Here is a 20,579-nt window from a genome sequence, read left to right as displayed (position 1 = left end):
TCCCTGCACTTTCCAAGCCCCGGCTCTCTACAAGCTCCTCGGGCAGGAGCAGGCAGGGCTAGCAGTGCGGAGGGTGCATAAATTAAATGACAGCGGTGCTAAATGGCACTTAGGTGATGTGAGCCTGAGCGCCTCCGGCTAATCTACATATATTTTTTTTTAAACTCTTTTTCTTGAAAATTGTGCCTGCACATACGAAGAACAGTTTCAGTGCCTGGGCAGAGCGAGCATTCAAGTTGTACAGATCCACCATCAGTCAAACTAGTGGTAGATATCCTGTAATATGGCCAGAGTACACTTACTCCAGACTAGAGGTTAATGGAGGCCAACTTTGTTTGGTCAAATCGTCCTTATGAAATATTGTGATCTGGTCAAGATTATTAGCCCATGGTAAAATAAGTTTTGCTGATATACCAGCTCTGTGAATTCCTAGCATTGCCTCCTCTCACTTTCTGACCAATTTTAAAGTATCTACCGTATTTTTCGGACTATAAGACGCTTCTTACTATAAGACGCACCCCAGATTTAGGCTTCCAAAAAAAGGAAAAATATATTTTACACCAATTAAAATATTTCTGTCGGTTGCACTAAAGCACAGCGCACACAGACATACATTTACACACACAGCTCACCTATACGCACACTCACACAGCTCACCTATACGCACACTAACACAGCTCACCTATGCGCACACTCACACAGCTCACCTATGCGCACACTCACTCAGCTCACCTATACGCACACTCACTCAGCTCACCTATACGCACACACACACAGCTCATCTATACACACACACACTGCTCACCTATACACACACACAGCTCACCTATACACACACACACAGCTCACCTATACACACACACACAGCTCACCTATACACACACACAGCTCACCTACACACACACACACACACACAGAACCACACACATACACACACACATACTTCCCCCATTCCCCTTCTTCTCACCCTGTCCCAGCGCAGCATGAGAGTATGAGACCTGCAGTGATGTAAGAAGCATGTGATCAGTCACATGATTCTGACATCACCGCAGGTCCCGTACAGTAGGACTTCGGGGAGAGGTAAGAGCAGTGCGGAGGCTCTTCTCTGGGAGATCGGGTGCACTTCTGGGTAGCACCCGATCTCCCTTACAGAGGTCAGGAGGGTCTGGCAGTGCTGGATCCTCCTGACCTCCGGACTATAAGACGCAGGCACTTTTTAGCAAGATTTTTTCTTGCTAAAAAGTGCGTCTTATAGTCCAGAATGATAAAATATACCGTTCCGACTTACATGCAAATTCAACTTAAGAACAGACCTACAGAACCTATCTTATATGTAACCCGGGGACTGCCTGTATATTGCAAATATCATTATTATCTGCATAATTTATTAGATTTTAGTTACACTTTAAGTTCTGGTTTTGATAATTGAAGTGTAATAGTTTATTAATTATTAAACCGTCCTTTTCCTTTACTGTAGACATTTTATAATCTATATTGGAAGACTAATGTGCTGTCTTAGTTGTTGCTTGTGTGTGAATAACATATCCTGGTTTATACCATACTTTTTTCACCAGCTATGGAAAAGGTAATATCTTTACCGAACATCAGACCACTTCTAATTCTTCAAACAGCAATGACCTTGAAGGTTCTTCCACTAATAGTGGACATGTCATAAGCTGCCCTATAGTAGAAGATGAAGGGAGCAACAGCAAGAGACCACCAACCAGCCTCTCTACAGATGGACGCCCAGCTGATGTGTTTAACTCCTTCCTGTACTGGAGAAGCCCACTGCCTGACATAAGTGAAGAACTAGATTTACTCCCTGTTGATGAGTCAAGGAAAGACCTTGACCTGGAATCCGAATACAGCCCAGTCTGCAAGTCATATATGGCCAGTAGTGACATAGAGAAGGTTCTTCAAAGCTTGCAGGGACACATGGATGATCCAGATGTTCAAGGTAATCTGAATATCAAGAGTTTAAGCAAGTCATCTGTCCTGTATGACCAGTAGTTGTAGTTTGTCACTCATCAGGGACAACGGGGTGATAAGTTACTGATGGTTTTAACATAACGTATAAATATGGAGCTCAAGGATAATTTCTTTAAGTAATAAAAGTTGAGTTTTAGTGATAGATGTCTTCATTGTGTCCCTTGGGGAGTAGCATTCAATTTTCTTTGGGCTGAGAGTGGAAAGACACATTCACATGTACCTCTAATTTATGAAACATATCTCACGTTGAAGTGATTTGTTTGGATGGGTCAGAGTCCTGCTATTTCTGCCACTGATTGTAAGAACAAAGCCCTTCCTCCATACATTTACCATATAGGTAAAAAAAAACTCTTGAATGTTACAATTAGACTTTCTTGAAGATTGTAAAAATAATAGTATTCAAAGGTGCTTTGTGCTCCTGTACAGCTCCTTCCTCCTGCTCCTTTCACAGAATTCACAGCCTGGTGAGCTGACATTAGTGGGGGAGGGACGAGCTGTACAGGAGCACACAGGTGGGGGCTAAGATCTGAGGAGTGAGTAACACGGACAAGCCACATGTTTTTTGAAATGCATCCAAACCAAAGCCCAGCCCCTGTGACTACCCCAGTGCAAATGCGTACAAAAAGTATTTTTTCAGATTTTGCCATCTTCTGTCGCTAATAACGTTTTCATATTTTGGTGTAGGAGCTGTGGGTGGTGTCATTTTTTTGCGACTTCTGATGAAGTTTTCAGTGCTACCATTAGGGCTGTGCGACCTTCAGATCGCTTTTTATTGAATTTTTAAAATATTTTTCAAAATGGCAAAAAGTGCCATTTTCAAATTCGGCCGCTATTTTCCATTGGGGTTAAACGCAGTGGAAAACCGTTATTATATTTTGACAGATCGGGCATTTTCGGACGCGGCGACATGATGTGTTTAGGATTTTTACTGTTTATTTATATTTATAACAGTTCTAGGGAAAGTGAGGTGATTTGAACTTTTAGGTTTTTTATTATATATATATATTTTTTTTTTTTTTTTTTTTAAATTTTTACCTTTACTTTTTTTTAGACTCTCTAGGTTGTCTGATTGATCCTATCATATACTGCCATACTACAGTATGGCAGTATATGGGGATTTTCATCCTTATACATTACAATGTGCAATTAATACATTGTAATGAATGGGTTAAATCCAGACAGCCTCAGGTCTTCCGAAGACCCGAGGCTGTCGTGGCAACCGATTGCCGCTTCCCGATGACTTGACGGGGAGCGACAATCTCCAACAAGATACCGGTAAGTCTTTCCTGCGATATGCAGCACAGACTTACCAGCTATGGAGAGGGCTCAGCCCATGAGCCCTCTCCATGCACCCGCAGCTGACCCATGACGTGCTACTACGTCACTGGATGTGAAAGGGTTAAGGGCCTGTATGGATTGCATATGTTCTCAATTATGTTAGAAACAGGTGAAGAGAGTTATCAGGTGGAGCAGTTTCAAATAACAACCATTAATAAGCAATTGTTTGTGTTGACCAATGCTTTACATTTCCTTACACACTATTTTTGGGTAAAGTAAAATGTTCCTATGATTTTTATTCTAAGCCTGCTTTGCTGTATTTTCTTTCTTTTGATAGCCCAGGTCCAAGTTCTGTCAGCCGCCCTTCGAGCAGCAGAGCTGGACTCTATAACTTCAGAGGAGACCACAAGTACACAAGAGAGCAGTGAGCAGTCGGAAGAAACTCCAAGTAGTGTCTGCACTCAGTGTCCCAGCCCTACACATCCAGAGCAGGAGGAACCAAAGCCCCCTTCTCAAAGCCCAGTGAGTGTTTACACCATCCATGACAACCCATTGTCCAATCCATGATATTACTAGACACCAGATGTTCCAGATTACAGGTTTTGTTAAAGAGAACCTGCCATTGAAACTAACACAACTAAAAGAAATATTTTAATGAAGTATGATTAAAAAGCATTGCCCTTATCCTTAAATGGTTCCTTTCCATGGCTGCAAGGTTAAAAAATCAGTTTGTAAGGCTATGGTCACACGCGCCGCCAGTGTTGCGTATTATACTGTAACTCTAGCGCATGAGGGGCAAGACTTCTAGTGAACATGTGTGATTGTTAACCACCAGGTGTCTGGTTACTGATCCCATGCGTTTTCCTTGAAACGCATATGCTACACGTGTGACCGCGGCCTAAGTGAGTCCAATGAGGCCCTGCATTAACAGGTCTCACTGCTAAGATGATGTTACTGTATGAAACATTGAGAGAGGGCTTGGTTACGTTATTGGGCACTTAAAAGTCATGTGGTAGCAAGTTCAGGGTGATGTCATCTAAGGTTTTGTTACATCTGCAATGTCTACCCCATGCATGTATCTGATCACATGAAATCACAGCAGCCTCCATGGAGGCATGCTGTTATTTCATGGGACCAGATACATACATGACACATGACATGCTTAGAAATGGTGTAGATGGGAGGGGCCGGCAATGCAGGACACGCCCCCTCTGATGCCAGGAAACCTACCACAACGGATCTACCTATAAAGGTAGATCAGGTGGTGGGTGCATCTTTTGGACATGAGGAAAGCCCTTTTAAGGGCTAATCCTCCCGTCCCCGCAATCTTTTTATAACTTTAATATCCCTCATATGCTCATTTTTTAAAGAGGCTACTGGGGCGTGGAGTAGCCGGAGCTGAGGCCACACCACGCCCCAGTAGCCTCTTTGATCCTCCTCCATAATGCACAGTGGCTTCGTAGCAGTGACCGCACAGCCACGGGCCTGCTGTTATGTGCATGTGCAGACGGCAGGCTTCAGGGACGAGGGCGCGCAGCTCCTCATAGCCGCTTGCCGAAGATATCTGGTAGGATGATCAAAGACGCACCAGTAGCCTCTTTATAAAACCTGCATATTAGGGAAATAAAAGTTATAAAAAGATTGCAGGGACGTGAGGACAAGCCCTTAAAAGCGATATCCTTTCGTCCAATAGATGCACCTACCACCCGATCTACCTTATAGGTCAGTGATGGGCAACCTTTTGAGCTTGGTGTGTCAAAATTCGCCAAAAAACCGAGCATAACTCGGGTGGTGTGTCACCATGACAAAAAAACATAATTTTGTGATATTTATAGTTTAAATAATAAATTTGTATACTATTTAACTTCTAGGGTACTTTAACTGTAGGTTGTCTGATTGATCCTACCATGTACTGCCATTCTACAGTCTGGCAGTATATGGGGATTTTCCCAATCATCTATTACTATGTGCAAATCACACATTGTAATAGATTGGTTACAATCAGGTGTGGAATTGCTTAGTAACCTGTGAACTTTCAGTCATGAAACTTCACAGGTTATAGCGAGGGCGCAGGCGCCGCTGTCTGCATCTCCCTTATGCCATCTTGGCATGGAGAAGGTGTGAGAAGCAAAATAATCGCAATGTCTGGCGATTTGCAAGGCGTTGCAATTATTTCAGGGCTTGTAAGTCACAAAACTGACACACAAGCCCTGATGACTGCCTTCTATCATACAGTGCACTGACCTTACTTACTATATGATGAGAGTGGTTGTCCTTCCTTGCCCCTGCTGTGGAGATGGTCAGTGTAGAGGTGGCAGCTGCTGGGACATCACACAAGCCAGCAGCGATGTGACGTCTGACTTGCTGCCATCCTCCCCCCCCCCCCCCCCACAACTATCAGGAGCTGCAGAGGAGCCTCCTGGGTGTATGGCCGGGTCACCTCTCCTGCTGTGCCCCATGCTGATACCTGTGCTGACTGGAGACACTAGGCACAGCTCACACATGGGGAGAGGTCGGCCCGGGGAGGAGGAGGAGGGGGGTGCTGGAAGCTCAGTGCAATCTCTCAGCCTCCCGGCTACTGCACCTGGTCATGTAGGATGAAACTTAACTCTCAGGCAGCCGCGTGTCAGTGAAAATGGTTACGTGTGTCAGCACTGACACGCGTGTCATAGGTTAGCCATCACTGCTATAGGTAGATCCGTGGTGGTAGGTTTCCTTAAATAGTGCTCTGTGAGAACCTGTCACTAACTGTATGTGTTAACAGGGTCCCTCTAAATGCCTGTATCTTTGTGAATGTTCCTGCTGTCATAACTCAAGGCTCATCTTGCCTCAGAATGTTAAATCTTTTTACAGTAAGGGTTGCCCCTGTTGGGTTTCTGTTGCTAATACAGCCGCCTATGAACATCAATAGTTTTCATTTGCGCTTGGTCTAGAATTCACAGTTTTGTATGCCGGGTCCAATGACTCATACATGGTCTTTCTGGACCTGGGAGAAAAGAGCCACAGACTGATACAATTGGATATTTGGAGATGTATAACATGCAGTTTGTACATTTCATGGGAATATTAAAAATATTGTCTTAATCTCATATTTAGACATTAGAGGAGGAGCCGGTGTTTCCTATTGTTTCCTTTCAGGAAGAGGAAAGACAAGAAGATGAAAAGATTAAAGTCCAGGTGAGTATTTGCACTTGCCTAACAATTTCTTTCAATCATTGAAATTGGAAATGGTTGATGTCTGCAGCTTTGTCTTTTTATCCTCAGGATGTTGTTCCACAGCCATTACTGGACCAATATCTCTCCATGACTGATCCAGTTCGTGCCCAGACAGTAGATACTGAAATCACTAAGCATTGTGCTTATAGTCTACCAGGAGTGGCTCTGACCCTCGGAAGGCAGAACTGGCATTTTCTCAAGGACACCTATGAGACCTTGGCTGCTGATGTTCAGGTATGATGGACAATTTCAAATTAAATATTTGCTGATGTTGTTATTTTTACCTTGAGGCATCTTCTGAGCTATTCTCACCTCCTTTCACTTGGAATTTAACCCCTTAACGCTCTGCGCCGTAGCTCTACGGCGCAGAGGTATAAGGGATGTATGAAGAGGGCTCACGGGCTGAGTCCTCTTCATACAAAGGTGGGGGTTTTTGCAAAATGCATAAAACCCCCACCGCTAATAACCGCGGTCGGTGCTAGCACCGATCGCGGCCATTAACCCCCCCGTTGCCGCCGGCAAAGTCGCCGGCGGCATTTAAAAGACGGCGGCGCGCGGGCGACGTCATCGGGGGGCGGCGATCGGTTGCCATGGTAGCCTCGTGTCTTCTTTTGACACGAGGCTATCTGGCAGCTGCAGATTCGTTACAATGAGCCAGTGGCTCATTGTAATGAATGTGCTGCAAAAATGCCATATATTGCAATACAGAAGTATTGCAGTATATGGTAGCAGCGATCTGACCATCTAGGGTTAATGTACCCTAGATGGTCTAAAAGATAGTGAAAAAAAAAAGTTTAAAAAATAAAAAAAATTAATAAAATATTAAAAATTCAAATCACCCCCCTTTCCCTAGAACTGATATAAAACATAATAAACAGTAAAAATCACAAACATATTAGGTATCGCCGCGTCCCAAAATGCCCGATCTATCAAAATATAAAAACGGTTACAGGCGGCGGTGACCTCCGAGGCGGGAAATGGCGCCCAAATGTCCGAAATGCGACTTTTACACCTTTTTACATAACATAAAAAATGATCAAAATGTCGCACAGACCGCAAAATGGTAGCAACGAAAACGTCGCCTCATTTCGCAAAAAATGACCCCTCACACATCTCCGTGCGCAAAAGTATGAAAAAGTTATTAGCGTCAGAAGATGGCAAAAAATTTGTTTTCTTTTTTGTACACATTCGTTTCATTTTTGAAAATGTATTAAAACACAATAAAACCTATATAAATTTGGTATCACCGCGATCGCACCAAACCAAAGAATAAAGTAGGCATGTTATTTGGAGCGAAGAGTGAAAGTCGTAAAAACTGAGCCCACAAGAACGTTTTTTTACATTTTTCCACATTTGGAATTTTTTTTCAGCTTCGCAGTACACGACATGTTAAAATAAATAACATTACGGGAAAGTAAAATTTGTTACGCACAAAATAAGCCCTCACACAGGTCTGTACACGGAAAAATGAAAAAGTTATGGAGTTTTGAAGTTGGAGAGCGAGAAATGAGCCGAAAAACCCTCCGTCCTTAAGGGGTTAAAGGAGTTAAAAGATTGAAATGTTCCCAATATAATCCCATGGAATCATTACTGTGAGCTTCATAACTGTTTTAGTTAAAAACAGTCACCTACAGTAGCGCCTTGTTTTGTAATTTTTTGTTTGTGTAGAGGTGTAACATTAGCTTTTCAGTCCCAACCTCCTACTGCACTGCTTCTGTCTCTGCTCTCCAAAAACTGTGGCTTCAGGGATTTGGTAATGACAGGAGAGCTGAGCCTTTTCTCCATCCTGCTGCCTCCACCACAACACCCCTCCCTCTGGTGTGTGATATAGGCAAGCAGTGAGAAAGTCCTGCAGGGTCAGTATGGTCTCCCTGTATAATATCAGTGTACTTTTTATGGTAGCCACATTTCCAGTTCCTGACCCCTTCCCAGCAAAGCCCATACACAGTGATGACACTGCAGCGACCACCACTACTGAAAATCCTAACACTGTTTAGCCGCTTGCAGTGATGTAAATGATGGAAACCTGATGCTAACAGCAGAGAAACAACCCACAAATCACATAAGCCAGGGCAGTTCTATGGATAACACCATGAACGTTCATGTTTTGAAGCAAGTAACAATATCTTGTTTTAGTCCATAAAAGCCTCTATATTATTAGGCAGCAAAAATATAAAAGGGTTAAAGGGTCCTTCATAGTTGTAGAATAGAGCACTAGATAGAGGGGGTCATTTACTAAGGGCCCGATTCGCGTTTTCCCGACGTGTTACCCGAATATTTCCGATTTGCGCCGATTTTCCCTGTATTGCCCCGGGTTTTTGGCGCACGCGATCGGATTGTGGCGCATCGGTGCCGGCATGCATGCGGCGGAAATCGGTGGATGTGGCCTGCCTTAGTATATCGCCAGAAGACCCGAATCCACCGCGGAGAACACGCCACTGGATCGCGAATGGGCCGGGTAGGTAAATCTGCCCCACAAGGTAAGAAATGCACCTAAATTCTACCTTCACTGTCTCCTTAGTGGAAGGTACGACGGACACTGGCGTTTTCCATCCACGAGCTAGCTGTCATTCTGGGTGACCAGCTGACTGCAGCCGATCTGGTTCCCATTTTCAATGGATTCCTGAAAGACTTGGATGAAGTCCGCATTGGTGTTTTAAAGCATCTGTATGATTTTCTAAAGGTAATCGTACACTAAGTTATGAAATATATGTGATTATCCATGATTGGAATAAGACAGTGATGTCTGTTTCTCTGCAGCTTCTCCATGCGGACATGAGGAGGGACTATCTGTACCAGCTGCAAGAGTTCCTCACAACTGATAACATAAGGAACTGGAGGTTTAGATACGAGTTGGCAGAGTGAGTGTTCACTAAACATATTTTTCGTTAGTCATTCAATTAAAAAACAAGGTTATTTATGATATAAATAATAGTGGAATGACAGCAATTAAAATTAAAAAATCTTAGTTATTTAAAAGGGTTTTCCCACCAGTCAAGTTAGGCACTATCCACAGGATAATACCAAATTTGCTGATCGGTGGGGGTCTCAGTGATGAGACCCCCACAGATCAGGAGAACAGGGGGGCTCGGACAAGGTCTGAGGTACCTCTGTCAAACCCCTCGTCACTCCCGGAGATGAATGTACCTCCGTCGGACCCCCCGTTTTCGTGATCTATCGGGGTCTCAACACTGAAACTCCCACCGATCAGTAAGTTAGGCCCTATCCTGTGGATTTGTGGGAAAACCCTTTTAATTGTATCTGTGGACAGTTTAATTGACTGCAGTTATTATTATTATTTTTGAAAACCACTATTATACAGCAGTACAACTATCCCCGTATTGTTCATTCCCATGCCGTAATGGTTCCACAGTCTTTTCATAAAGTTGGCTTACTATTTATGCAAATGACCCCATGTGAGTCCAATCATCGCCTTTCCTCTGAGATTAATCCGGCATATTTATATCCTTCCTGCTCATGCGCGCCTCAAGCTCATCCATCCCCCCACCCTCAGGAGTGAGAAAGTGTATTCCCGAGGGAGGGGGGAATGAGGGAGCAGATTTCTCTTCAGCGAGTCAGTCACACACAGACAACGTCTTTCTCATTCCTGAGGGCGAGGTTAAAGATGAGTTAACTCGGCTGAAGACAAAAGCACAACGCTTGTTAATCAGGAAGCTGAAGGAGCAGCTTAGCGAGGAGAACATGAATATATGTAGATGGGGAGTCAACTTTAGGAATGGATTTTGGAACTTAATAGGTTCCCTTTTAAAGTCTTTTGCACCACTGAACTTTTCAATACTGCATCTACTGGCACTGAATATTATATGGACTTATAACGAACCCTGCACAGGCTCCTTATTGTTATGTTTCCAGCAGTCAATCTATCAGCTCACAAATGATTTGATGTGTTTTTATATTATTAATAATATTCAAAGAAAGCAGACTGGCGCCTGGAAAGCAGAGTTTCTTTCCAAAATCTCCCTTATTGGGAATATAGCAGTGAGAATTATGGTAGTGACTGCATGATAGATATGGCATACAAAGTGTTAATGTGTGCAGTGGATTTGAGACTTTTATTGGAAAGTCACAAATAGTTGTGTAACTAACTCCAAAGTAATTCCTATGCCAGGAAGGGACAGGAGTGAATGTGCGCCTAAATTTGCGCCTTTTTGAAAAATCCTTAATCTGTCTACTACTTTCAACCTATGAATCTACACCTGAAAGTTTATTTCAGTGACGGCAAGCTTACAGTCCTTCATTAGGAACTTAAGACCCGTGTATTGCCCTGTACGACTTCTGTTATCACCATCCACCGAGCAAATAATGAAAATGTTGCTTGTTATTTTTAGGCAATTGATCCTGATTCTTGAGCTGTACAGTCCAAAAGATGTCTATGACTATTTACGGGTCATAGCGCTGACGCTCTGCACAGACAAAGTGTCCGAAGTCAGGTGGATCTCATTTAAACTAGTAAGTAAGGCATCACATCATATGTTCATCTTCAAAGCACTTACCGAGCACCGATGTGTCCAAACTCTCCTTTCTCCTCACAGATTGTGGCAATTTTGCGGAAGTTTTACGCCCATGGTGAAAATGAATTGGGCGTGAATTTCATAAATGAGCTCATCATGCAGTTCAGACATTCTTCCAAATGGGTTGGACGCCAGGCATTTGCATTTATCTGTCAGGTAAATTGACCAGAGGGTGTAGAAAAGTCTAAACATAGCCTCTCCTTTTTAATTGTACATAACAATTACTGTTTTTTGTCTTGTGTGTTACTTGTAAGTCCATAAATTTTTGGTTTGTGGGGCAAGTTTTGACCTGATGATGCATTACAGGAGCTATTATCCCCTCCTGAAGCAACTCTACTTTTTATGCTCAATATCTCCTTGTCTACCTATAAGAAATCCCTTACCCACCATGTCCTTCAAGCTGCTAAGTCTGTAATGGCAAAATTCTTAAACCTCTCCATTGTACCATACAGTATGCCTTCCAGCACCAGGCTCTTCTGCCTCTTTGACACGATATTATGAAAACCAGCGTATGCTACCCAAACCGTACCATTTCCATAAAGATGGCATAAGGCCTCATCCATTTCAGTTTGACAATATGGCCATCCATTTATATGGCCATAATGTCCCCAGTGCGTACCGTGCGCAAGACATAAAATTATATAGAGCATGTCCTATTTTCTCCAGTAATCTTGTGTTGCATCTTGATTGAACCATAAAATGAGTGTTATATACAGTTGTGTACTGTATGCTGCCATATATACGTGCAGTATCCAGGGACCAGAACCAGTCGGAGGTCCATTCTGTCAGCCAGCCATCAGCCAGCTCTTCAAATTTTATACAGTACGGATACTACAGTGACATACATGCACATACAAATGAAAAACGCCACCTATACACGGATTCATACGGCACAGAAATACAGGGCTGGTGAAATTACATGTTTGTGTGAAAGGCGCCTTAATCCAAGATTTTGTGAACGGTTCCCCTCTCTGGGGCCTTTTCTTCATTTCTTTCTCACTTTCCTCTCTTTCCTACTATTTGAATCCTTTTTTGCCCTTTGTATCCCTTCCTTACTGCCTGTTTTGTTAAAATTATTCAGATTTATTTGGTGCATTATTTTTGGGCTACACATACACATGTATAGGAGGCTACCATATATAAATAAATACATATTGCCCACCTATACTTTGCCTTTATTTCTATATTTGCATTTGGGTCTCAAAAGAGCAGGGTAGTGGAGTCTAAGTCATGAAAGTATTGACTTACTCTTCAAATATATAGCAAATTATAAAAATTATGATATTTCCTTTAAATGTTTGTTCTGTTCCTGATCTAAAGATTTAGGCCAAGGGTGAACAGCATTTATTGGTCTGAGGGACACATTGGGGGTCATTTACTTACCCGGTCCAGTCGCGATCCAGCGGCGGGTTCTCCGACAAGGATTCGGGTCTTCCGGCGATTCACTAAGGTCGTGCGCCTGATGTCCGCCGAGGTCCGGACTTTTAAATTCCACGATTTTTCCGAATCCGTTGGGTTTTCCCGCGGCCACGCCCCCGATTTCTGTTGCGTGAAAGCTGGCGCCGATGCGCCACAAACGGATCGCCAAAATCGGGGGCCAATTCGTTGCAAATCGGGAAACCCGGCGGAAAAACGCGATTGAGAGCCTTAGTAAATGTGCCCCATTGTCATGCTTCCCAACTTTAAGGGGCTACACCAGTATCCAGCCCCCTATATGCACCAACAACCACAGTACAGCACAAAATGCCACCACAGAAATTATACTTCATTCAGATCACATAATAGTGGAGACCCACAGTGCAGACAACTTTAATACTAGAGACCCCCAGAGGAGACATCTACTAATAATGGGGACCCCCAGATGAGACCGCTATTAATAATAGAGACCCCCAGAGCAGACAACCAGGATTACTGGAGACTCCCCGCCCCCCCCCCCCTTCCAGAGCAGACAACTAGTAATACTGGAGACCCCCCAGAGCAGACAAAAATAAATTGTCTCCATTAATGGCTCTTCTTCTGCTCCCTTCACCATTCTGCAGCTTCTTCTCTCCTCCATGTGCTGCTCTGCTTGGTGTCCCATGCTGGTTGTATTTCCCAACATCAGGGCCTGGCGCAAAGCTGGCACCAGGTGCAAAAGAGGATCTGGGATCCATAATAATAATTCTTTATTTATGTAGCGCACACAGATTACACAGCACAGAGCATGCCAAATAGGTCCAGTACAGCTGACAAAAGTGGCGGATTAAGTGTCCCATGGGCCCCCGGCTGTTTACACGACTAGGGCCCTCCCAGCGTCCAAGCCAACATATGCCTGCATGTTAGGATTTAAGTGCTACTCTATATACAGTATCCTTAATCTTGTACTACTCATAAATGTAATTTAATTCTGAACTTCAAACCTGTTCTTATATCCCATATATTTAGAAAAGCCAATCACATTCCCTAACTGCATGAAACCCTCCACCCTGACTACCGTTCAGACCAGATCATCTATCGTCTATATAAGAAGGGGTTAAAAAAAAGGGGACATTATCATATCCCTTTTTCTATAGCCTCCCACCCTTGTCTTTGGCCATTTCACTATGAGGAAAAAAATTTATACAGTAAATACTTGCGTATAAGCCGAGGCACCTAATTTCACCATAAAAAAAAAACTGGGATAACTTACTGACTCAAGTGTAAGCCCTAGGGTAAGAAATGCAGCCGCTACTCTAATAAAATGTCCAGCAGCAGCCGCACCTCATTACTGAAATGTCCACGGCAGAGACCCCCATTACTGAAATGTCCACAGCAGAGACCCCCCATTACTGAAATGTCCACGGCAGAGACCCCCCCCCCATTACTGAAATGTCCACGGCAGAGACCCCCCCCCATTACTGAAATGTCCACGGCAGAGACCCCCCCATTACTGAAATGTCCACGGCAGAGACCCCCCCCCCATTACTGAAATGTCCACGGCAGAGACCCCCCCCCATTACTGAAATGTCCACGGCAGAGACCCCCCCCCCATTACTGAAATGTCCACGGCAGAGACCCCCCATTACTGAAATGTCCACGGCAGAGACCCCCCATTACTGAAATGTCCACGGCAGAGACCCCCCCCATTACTGAAATGTCCACGGCAGAGACCCCCTATTACTGAAATGTCCACGGCAGAGACCCCCTATTACTGAAATGTCCACGGCAGAGACCCCCCATTACTGAAATGTCCACGGCAGAGACCCCCCCATTACTGAAATGTCCACGGCAGAGACCCCCTATTACTGAAATGTCCACGGCAGAGACCCCCCTATTACTGAAATGTCCACGGAAGAGACCCCCTATTACTGAAATGTCCACGGCAGAGACCCCCCATTACTGAAATGTCCACGGCAGAGACCCCCTATTACTGAAATGTCCACGGCAGAGACCCCCCATTACTGAAATGTCCACGGCAGAGACCCCCCCCATTACTGAAATGTCCACGGCAGAGACCCCCCCATTACTGAAATGTCCACGGCAGAGACCCCCCCATTACTGAAATGTCCACGGCAGAGACCCCCCCATTACTGAAATGTCCACGGCAGAGACCCCCCCCCCCCATTACTGAAATGTCCACGACAGAGACCCCCCCATTACTGAAATGTCCACGGCAGAGACCCCCTATTACTGAAATGTCCACGGCAGAGACCCCCTATTACTGAAATGTCCACGGCAGAGACCCCCTATTACTGAAATGTCCACGGCAGAGACCCCCCATTACTGAAATGTCCACGGCAGAGACCCCCCCATTACTGAAATGTCCACGGCAGAGACACCCCCATTACTGAAATGTCCACGGCAGAGACCCCCCATTACTGAAATGTCCACGGCAGAGACCCCCCCCCCATTACTGAAATGTCCACGGCAGAGACACCCCCATTACTGAAATGTCCACGGCAGAGACCCCCCATTACTGAAATGTCCACGGCAGAGACCCCCCATTACTGAAATGTCCACGGCAGAGACCCCCATAATGGGAATACCAGATTAGAGAAAAAAGGCACTGGGCACTGGGAAGGAACATCTTAGAACTAGGAAAACAGGACTGTAGAGACCCATCGATAGAGCCCATTATAAAACATACTTTATGGTTACACATGTTTGGTTTTTTGCAGGCGGTGGTACAGGAGGAGTGCATGCCTGCTGACCAGTTTGCCACTCACCTTCTTCCAAATCTGCTGAGTCTTGCTTCTGACCCCGTGCCCAATGTACGAGTCTTACTTGCTAAAGCTTTGAAACAGACACTCCTGGAGAAAGGTAAACTTCTGGCTTTATATCTATTCCACTTATTCAGGTAACATTCATGATTGCTAATAGTCACAGACACAAATAAAACTGATAGTTTTGATGGTGAGGGGACTATGTAGAATGTGTTCTGAACCTGTCCACATAATTGTGAAATGATTCTTTCAGCCTACTTCACCAGCCTGGGTAACCCACATCTTGATGATGTGGAGAAGACAGTGCAGGCTATGCAGCTGGACCGGGACCAAGACGTGCGATTCTTTTCTACAGCGGAGCCAAAGCAGCACCTCCGGAGTACCCCCTTGGAACAATCTGTCGACTGATCCAATATCGTGACCTGTGTGTATATTATTTTGTTTTGTTTTCATGTTTTTTTTAATCTTTCCAACAGGCCTGCCAATCATCTGTTGTACATAGCTCCTTTTTTGACCAGGTCCTATGATTGCAGCTTAACCCAACCTGCATGAGACGTATTATATAGCAATTTTTTATGGATATATTTAATACTGCAAAGATGCATGGTAACTGCAAAGATGACTAAGCTTCTGTCTGAACCCCATTTATTCTAGAAATACAGTCCAAGAACAAGGGCTTTATCCTTAACGGCTTAATAGAAATAATAGAAGCCGTTGTTCAATGTTTGTATATATACCTGTATAAGATGGAAAGCTGTACACTATCTACTTCTGTAATATGTTTTTGAATATATTTTATATATTTTTTTAACAAAGAAAAAAAAACCTGTGGTCAAGTAAATTTGTAGGTGATGGTTGGTCATGTGACTAATAATTAAGCCGGCCCGCAATGTGGTGGTCACACTTTTATCTCGTTTTTCTGCATGCAGAGGGGGGATTATGCGAAGTGTTGCCATCAGGTTAGAGAAGCTGTAGCTCAATCTGTGCCCATAGCAGCCAAAGACCGACCTGTTATGCAGGATGGCAACAGGATCTATGGCCATTCAGAATTACACACAAAAAGAACTCTGAACACTGTATGAAAATGAGTCATAGAACAAGTACAATCTGCGCTACGGAGTATGATGGCGCCATATGAATAAAGGTTCATTATTCAGCTGCTGCCAGCCAGACAATAGGACATGAGTCTTCTCCTCCCCTGTGAATCCTTACCAGTCATTTATATCCAACTTTCAAAGATCTATATTTGCTCACCTTCCCAGAATATAGACGGACATCATTGTGATCCTGTCCATGTCCTGGAGGTGGAGGTTTGTGGGCATCTATCCTCTATAAGCAGGATCTGGTAGCACTTAGTTGTAGGCTTCTCCCTAGTGTTTCTGCTGACGTGCAGTGCAGCGATGATATTGGCAATACAACGTTGTGTAGGGGTAAGTCATATTTTATTACTTTGGACCCCCTTGGCCTGGACATGCCCTTATGGGAATGGATTGATGAGTCCTTTTTTTTTCTAAATCTTGAGTTTAAATTTGACATTTCCCACAGGGGAAAATATATCTTTATACAAAATGTACAATACCTCTATCACTAATATTTATTCTGTTGAGAGATGAGATCGGTATCACAAGGGAAGGCAAAACCACAGAATTTTGAGAAAGCATATGCAACCTATTGCTGTCTATGAGAAGCCTATTTATACTGTAAAGCTGTTGGGACACTAATCAGGACAATAAATGGTATGTTGACTCATGTGCAAGTGTTCAGATTCCTTGGAGTGCCCCCATAAGGGAAATGTTGCCCACTAAAATCAATGGTCTGTTTGTGTAATATGTGTGTGCCGTGTCCTCCATAATTATAGAGGGGTCCTGAAAAGGTCCCTCCCTCCATACAGGCTCAATTCCAGAATTGAGTATTAGAAAATGGATTGTCTACGATAAGACAGTAGAAGTTATCACACTTACATGCAGTGACTGGCTGCAGTGAGGTTTTACCATGTGTTCCTATGACAAACCTGTGTATATATAACTAATTCATTCAATGTACTGTATATAGTTCAATTAATGATTTGGAATGAGATATTACAAACTTGTCGTTTTAATCCACTCCGCCAATAAGGAAGTTGTTGTTTGGAATTTGACAATTACATTGGTTTCTATAGAGATGATCTAAAATGATCCTTCTGTAGTGATCGGACTTCACATCATAGCGATATTGTGCTTGTAACTGTATATCTCCATAATCCTGTTTCTGTATATTTTTACAACGTTGTTGGAAAGCACACACAATTATGTTTTCCCCCATAAGCACATTGTAAATAGCTAAACTGCACTTGCTAAGAAGACCATCCCATATAGCACAGCTCCTCCTATCTATGATGGATCCATTTCTCCCAAAAATGCTAATATAACACTTCCCCTTCCTCCTCACTTGCATCAGAAGTGATGTGTGACTATTATGTGCACCCATCTATGTACTGGGTGCTTAGATAATTTATTCACATAGTGCACTGTAAATCATGGAGGGGAATTTATTAATGTGTCGCCAGCTCCGACAGTAAACGCTAGTTTAGTGCTGCGCCAGATTCCTCATCCTGACGATGAACTCTAGTGGTGCAGGGTCTATTTTAGAGGCTCTCCGGGGTTTTACCCAGCACTTCTTCAGATCAGCAGGGGCCAGGAATGGGAGCTGAGCTGTGTTAAAATAATTGTGCATGCACCCACCATGTGATACTGATGGCCCATCCTATAGATAGGTTGTTATCTAGATCCCGAGGAGCCACTTTAAAAATCATGAGCATTGTTTCAGTACGAAGCACAGTCACTTTCTGATGGAAGTTTGTACTGGTGTATGTACCTGTTATCGCACAACTAATGCTTGTGCCCTTGTCACCACCTGCTTCCCATCTCTAACTTTTTAATACATCAAAGGGGCACTAACTAAATGCATTGCTTTCCCTAGTGCAGGGTATGACACAGTAACTCTACCACCACCATGTGGAGAATTTCTGTGTAATCACCACCTCCCTTAAGATGTTCCTTTAGAAATTTGCTGTCCTCAGAAGACTTCCCATATGCGAGTCTAGCAAGCCATAACATGATATAACAACAAGCCGGGATCCTAACCTCCCGAGCCAAACCTTCTCAGGGACGCAGAGGGCAAAAGACTGCTCTACACTGGGGTCATTCTGTCTCGTCACTTTCATGTTCACTTCCCATAAGTCACATAGGTCACTAGTTTTTAACTGCATTTTTCCAGAATGCTATGATACTATGGTAATATAGTTCAGGAACATGTATAAGCATCTGCATATTCCTAGCACTGATTTTATGTATATACACCTTTAACTTGCGCTGTGCTTGACAATGGCAGCCTGTGGTACTCACATTCGTTTTGCTAGGTAAACCTTTTCACTTGAAACTTTAGTGTTTTAGAAATCATCTGTAAAATGTTAACAAAGTGTTTTCTTTATCTTATATGATGGGGCAGATGCCTACTCCAATAACCTTGAGCTGCAGAAAATCCAATGTAATGCCCGCCACAGGAAAATGCATCTTTTGATGTGACTGGTGATATCATCATCACAAGCCAAATCAAATAGGTCCTAAACATTCTGACATCTAAACTAACATTTACTAGCTGGAAGGGGAAACTGCAGTTTAACCTGCAGCATGTTATAGAGCAGTAGGAACTGAGCAAAAAAGTATTTATATACAGCTGTAACTGAAGAAGATTCAGTGTCATTGAGGGTCATTGGTGCCTGAATGTTCAGGTCAATTTTTGCAGTTCTGCTCTTCTTTGCATCTTTGGAGACATATAACAATTTTTACTTTTTTGGTTTTTTTTCATGACGCATGCAACTTTTATTTATTTTATTTTTTCTTAATAAGCTGTAAAATTGTATAACTCTTTACCAAAATATGTTAGATTCACGCTGTACACATTTCTATCACCATTTTCCAGGTTCAGAGGCAGAGGGTGCATGCACTTTTGCTATTTTCCTTCAGCTGACAGGCAGGAGGGGCACCTAGAAACCCAATTCTGGTGCCCTGTTAAAGAGGAGAATCTCCTCTAAACAGAACTGGAGTTTGAGATCTGTATTTAAAAATCTAAATTTTTTTACTGCAACTTTAAGGCCCCTTTCACATGACCATATATGGAGGCTGTATGCTAGCTGTAGGAAGGCAGCTGTATAGGGCCACCACAATAGTGCATTGTGCACTGCATGTTATGGTGAGCACAAACGTGTCACTGTACCGTATTGTGCCATTACACAATGCTGTATCTTTTCGCTGTACATTCGGCCGAGCTGCACGGTTCTTTATGGAGAGGGGAGGGGTAAGGAGTGCTCCCCTTCTTCAGCTGAATATATGCTACGCCGGGTCACGATCCACGCGTAGCATACATGAAAGGGGCCTGAAAATGTATATCTCTGCAAAAATTGCAGAACAGCATAGGAATACAGGAGGTATGACCATTTTAAAGTCTTGTAATGTCTTGATCTGGATAAACAAGCTATATGCGTGGGGCATGTGCAAATTGGACGTAAAGGGGTTAATCTGCACAGCTCCTCCTGCTCTATAACATGCCACCTACAGTAGTAACACATTTCCTTTTATACTTGAACATGTGTCTTACTTTTATTCTTTCCTTAAGGAGTTATCAGTCTAAGAATCTTGGGTAAACCTGTTCATAACCAGTAGTAACATGACTGTTCATCATTCCAGAATGGTTTCCTGTCTGTATATTTTGGTCTTGCTGTAAACCTATATTCATTTGTATTTTTATGTATTTTTTTAATATAATGGAGAACAGTGTTTTAGGATCTTTTTATTCACTGCACAGCAGTTACCAGACCGGCAGCTATGACCTAGTTGTAGTGTTGGCACCGCACTTTGCATCTAGAGTGGCATCACCCCAGTCATCGATCTATGTGTGGGGACGTGTTCACACTTAGGTGCAGTCATTGTATTCCATGCTCTTTTCACGTGATAGAAAGTCAAGCACTTAACATTTCTTTCCCTGGATCAATAATGGACGATTCTTTACAATGCCCGTATACACTGTCCCTTTAAGACAGACACATTCGGTGATATGCACTTCACTTTATTAGCAGTGTATTATATGCAGTGTTCTGGAAACCGTTTGTATTAATCTCAATAAAACTAGATTTCTATTTAACAAATGTATGTGACTGTGTTGTTGGGGACAGCTTTGATAAGTGCTGCAGTTATGTTTATGGGGGAATTATGTCATTAAAAAGTTCGACATTTTGCCAAACTGAGTCTGCGAGGGAAAAGCGGAAAACATTGCCAGAAATTGGTGCCTGAGCTGCTGCGGCACGGACGTGATGATGGCTTAGTCCTCTGACTCCTGACTCTCCATT

At 43.3% G+C, this 20,579-nt stretch overlaps 1 protein-coding gene across 2 annotated transcripts in view; it reads left to right on the top strand.

The window, feature by feature from the left end:
- Nucleotides 1-19,958, top strand: part of LOC140064306 (serine/threonine-protein phosphatase 4 regulatory subunit 1-like) — a 49,668-nt gene extending 29,710 nt beyond the window's left edge. For both annotated transcript variants that reach the window (XM_072111061.1, XM_072111060.1), the window contains exons 11-20: nt 1,575-1,957; nt 3,605-3,789; nt 6,364-6,444; nt 6,532-6,717; nt 9,005-9,166; nt 9,244-9,344; nt 10,833-10,953; nt 11,037-11,171; nt 15,152-15,293; nt 15,450-19,958. In XM_072111061.1, the coding sequence (XP_071967162.1) occupies nt 1,575-1,957; nt 3,605-3,789; nt 6,364-6,444; nt 6,532-6,717; nt 9,005-9,166; nt 9,244-9,344; nt 10,833-10,953; nt 11,037-11,171; nt 15,152-15,293; nt 15,450-15,604 (1,651 nt within the window). In that variant the 3' untranslated portion in view covers nt 15,605-19,958. The remainder of the gene's footprint in view (nt 1-1,574; nt 1,958-3,604; nt 3,790-6,363; nt 6,445-6,531; nt 6,718-9,004; nt 9,167-9,243; nt 9,345-10,832; nt 10,954-11,036; nt 11,172-15,151; nt 15,294-15,449) is intronic.
- The last annotated feature ends 621 nt before the right edge of the window (nt 19,959-20,579 follow it).

Source organism: Engystomops pustulosus, chromosome 6, assembly GCF_040894005.1.
Source record: "Engystomops pustulosus chromosome 6, aEngPut4.maternal, whole genome shotgun sequence".
NCBI lineage: Eukaryota > Metazoa > Chordata > Amphibia > Anura > Leptodactylidae > Engystomops > Engystomops pustulosus.
This window is presented reverse-complemented; position numbering and strand designations above follow the sequence as displayed.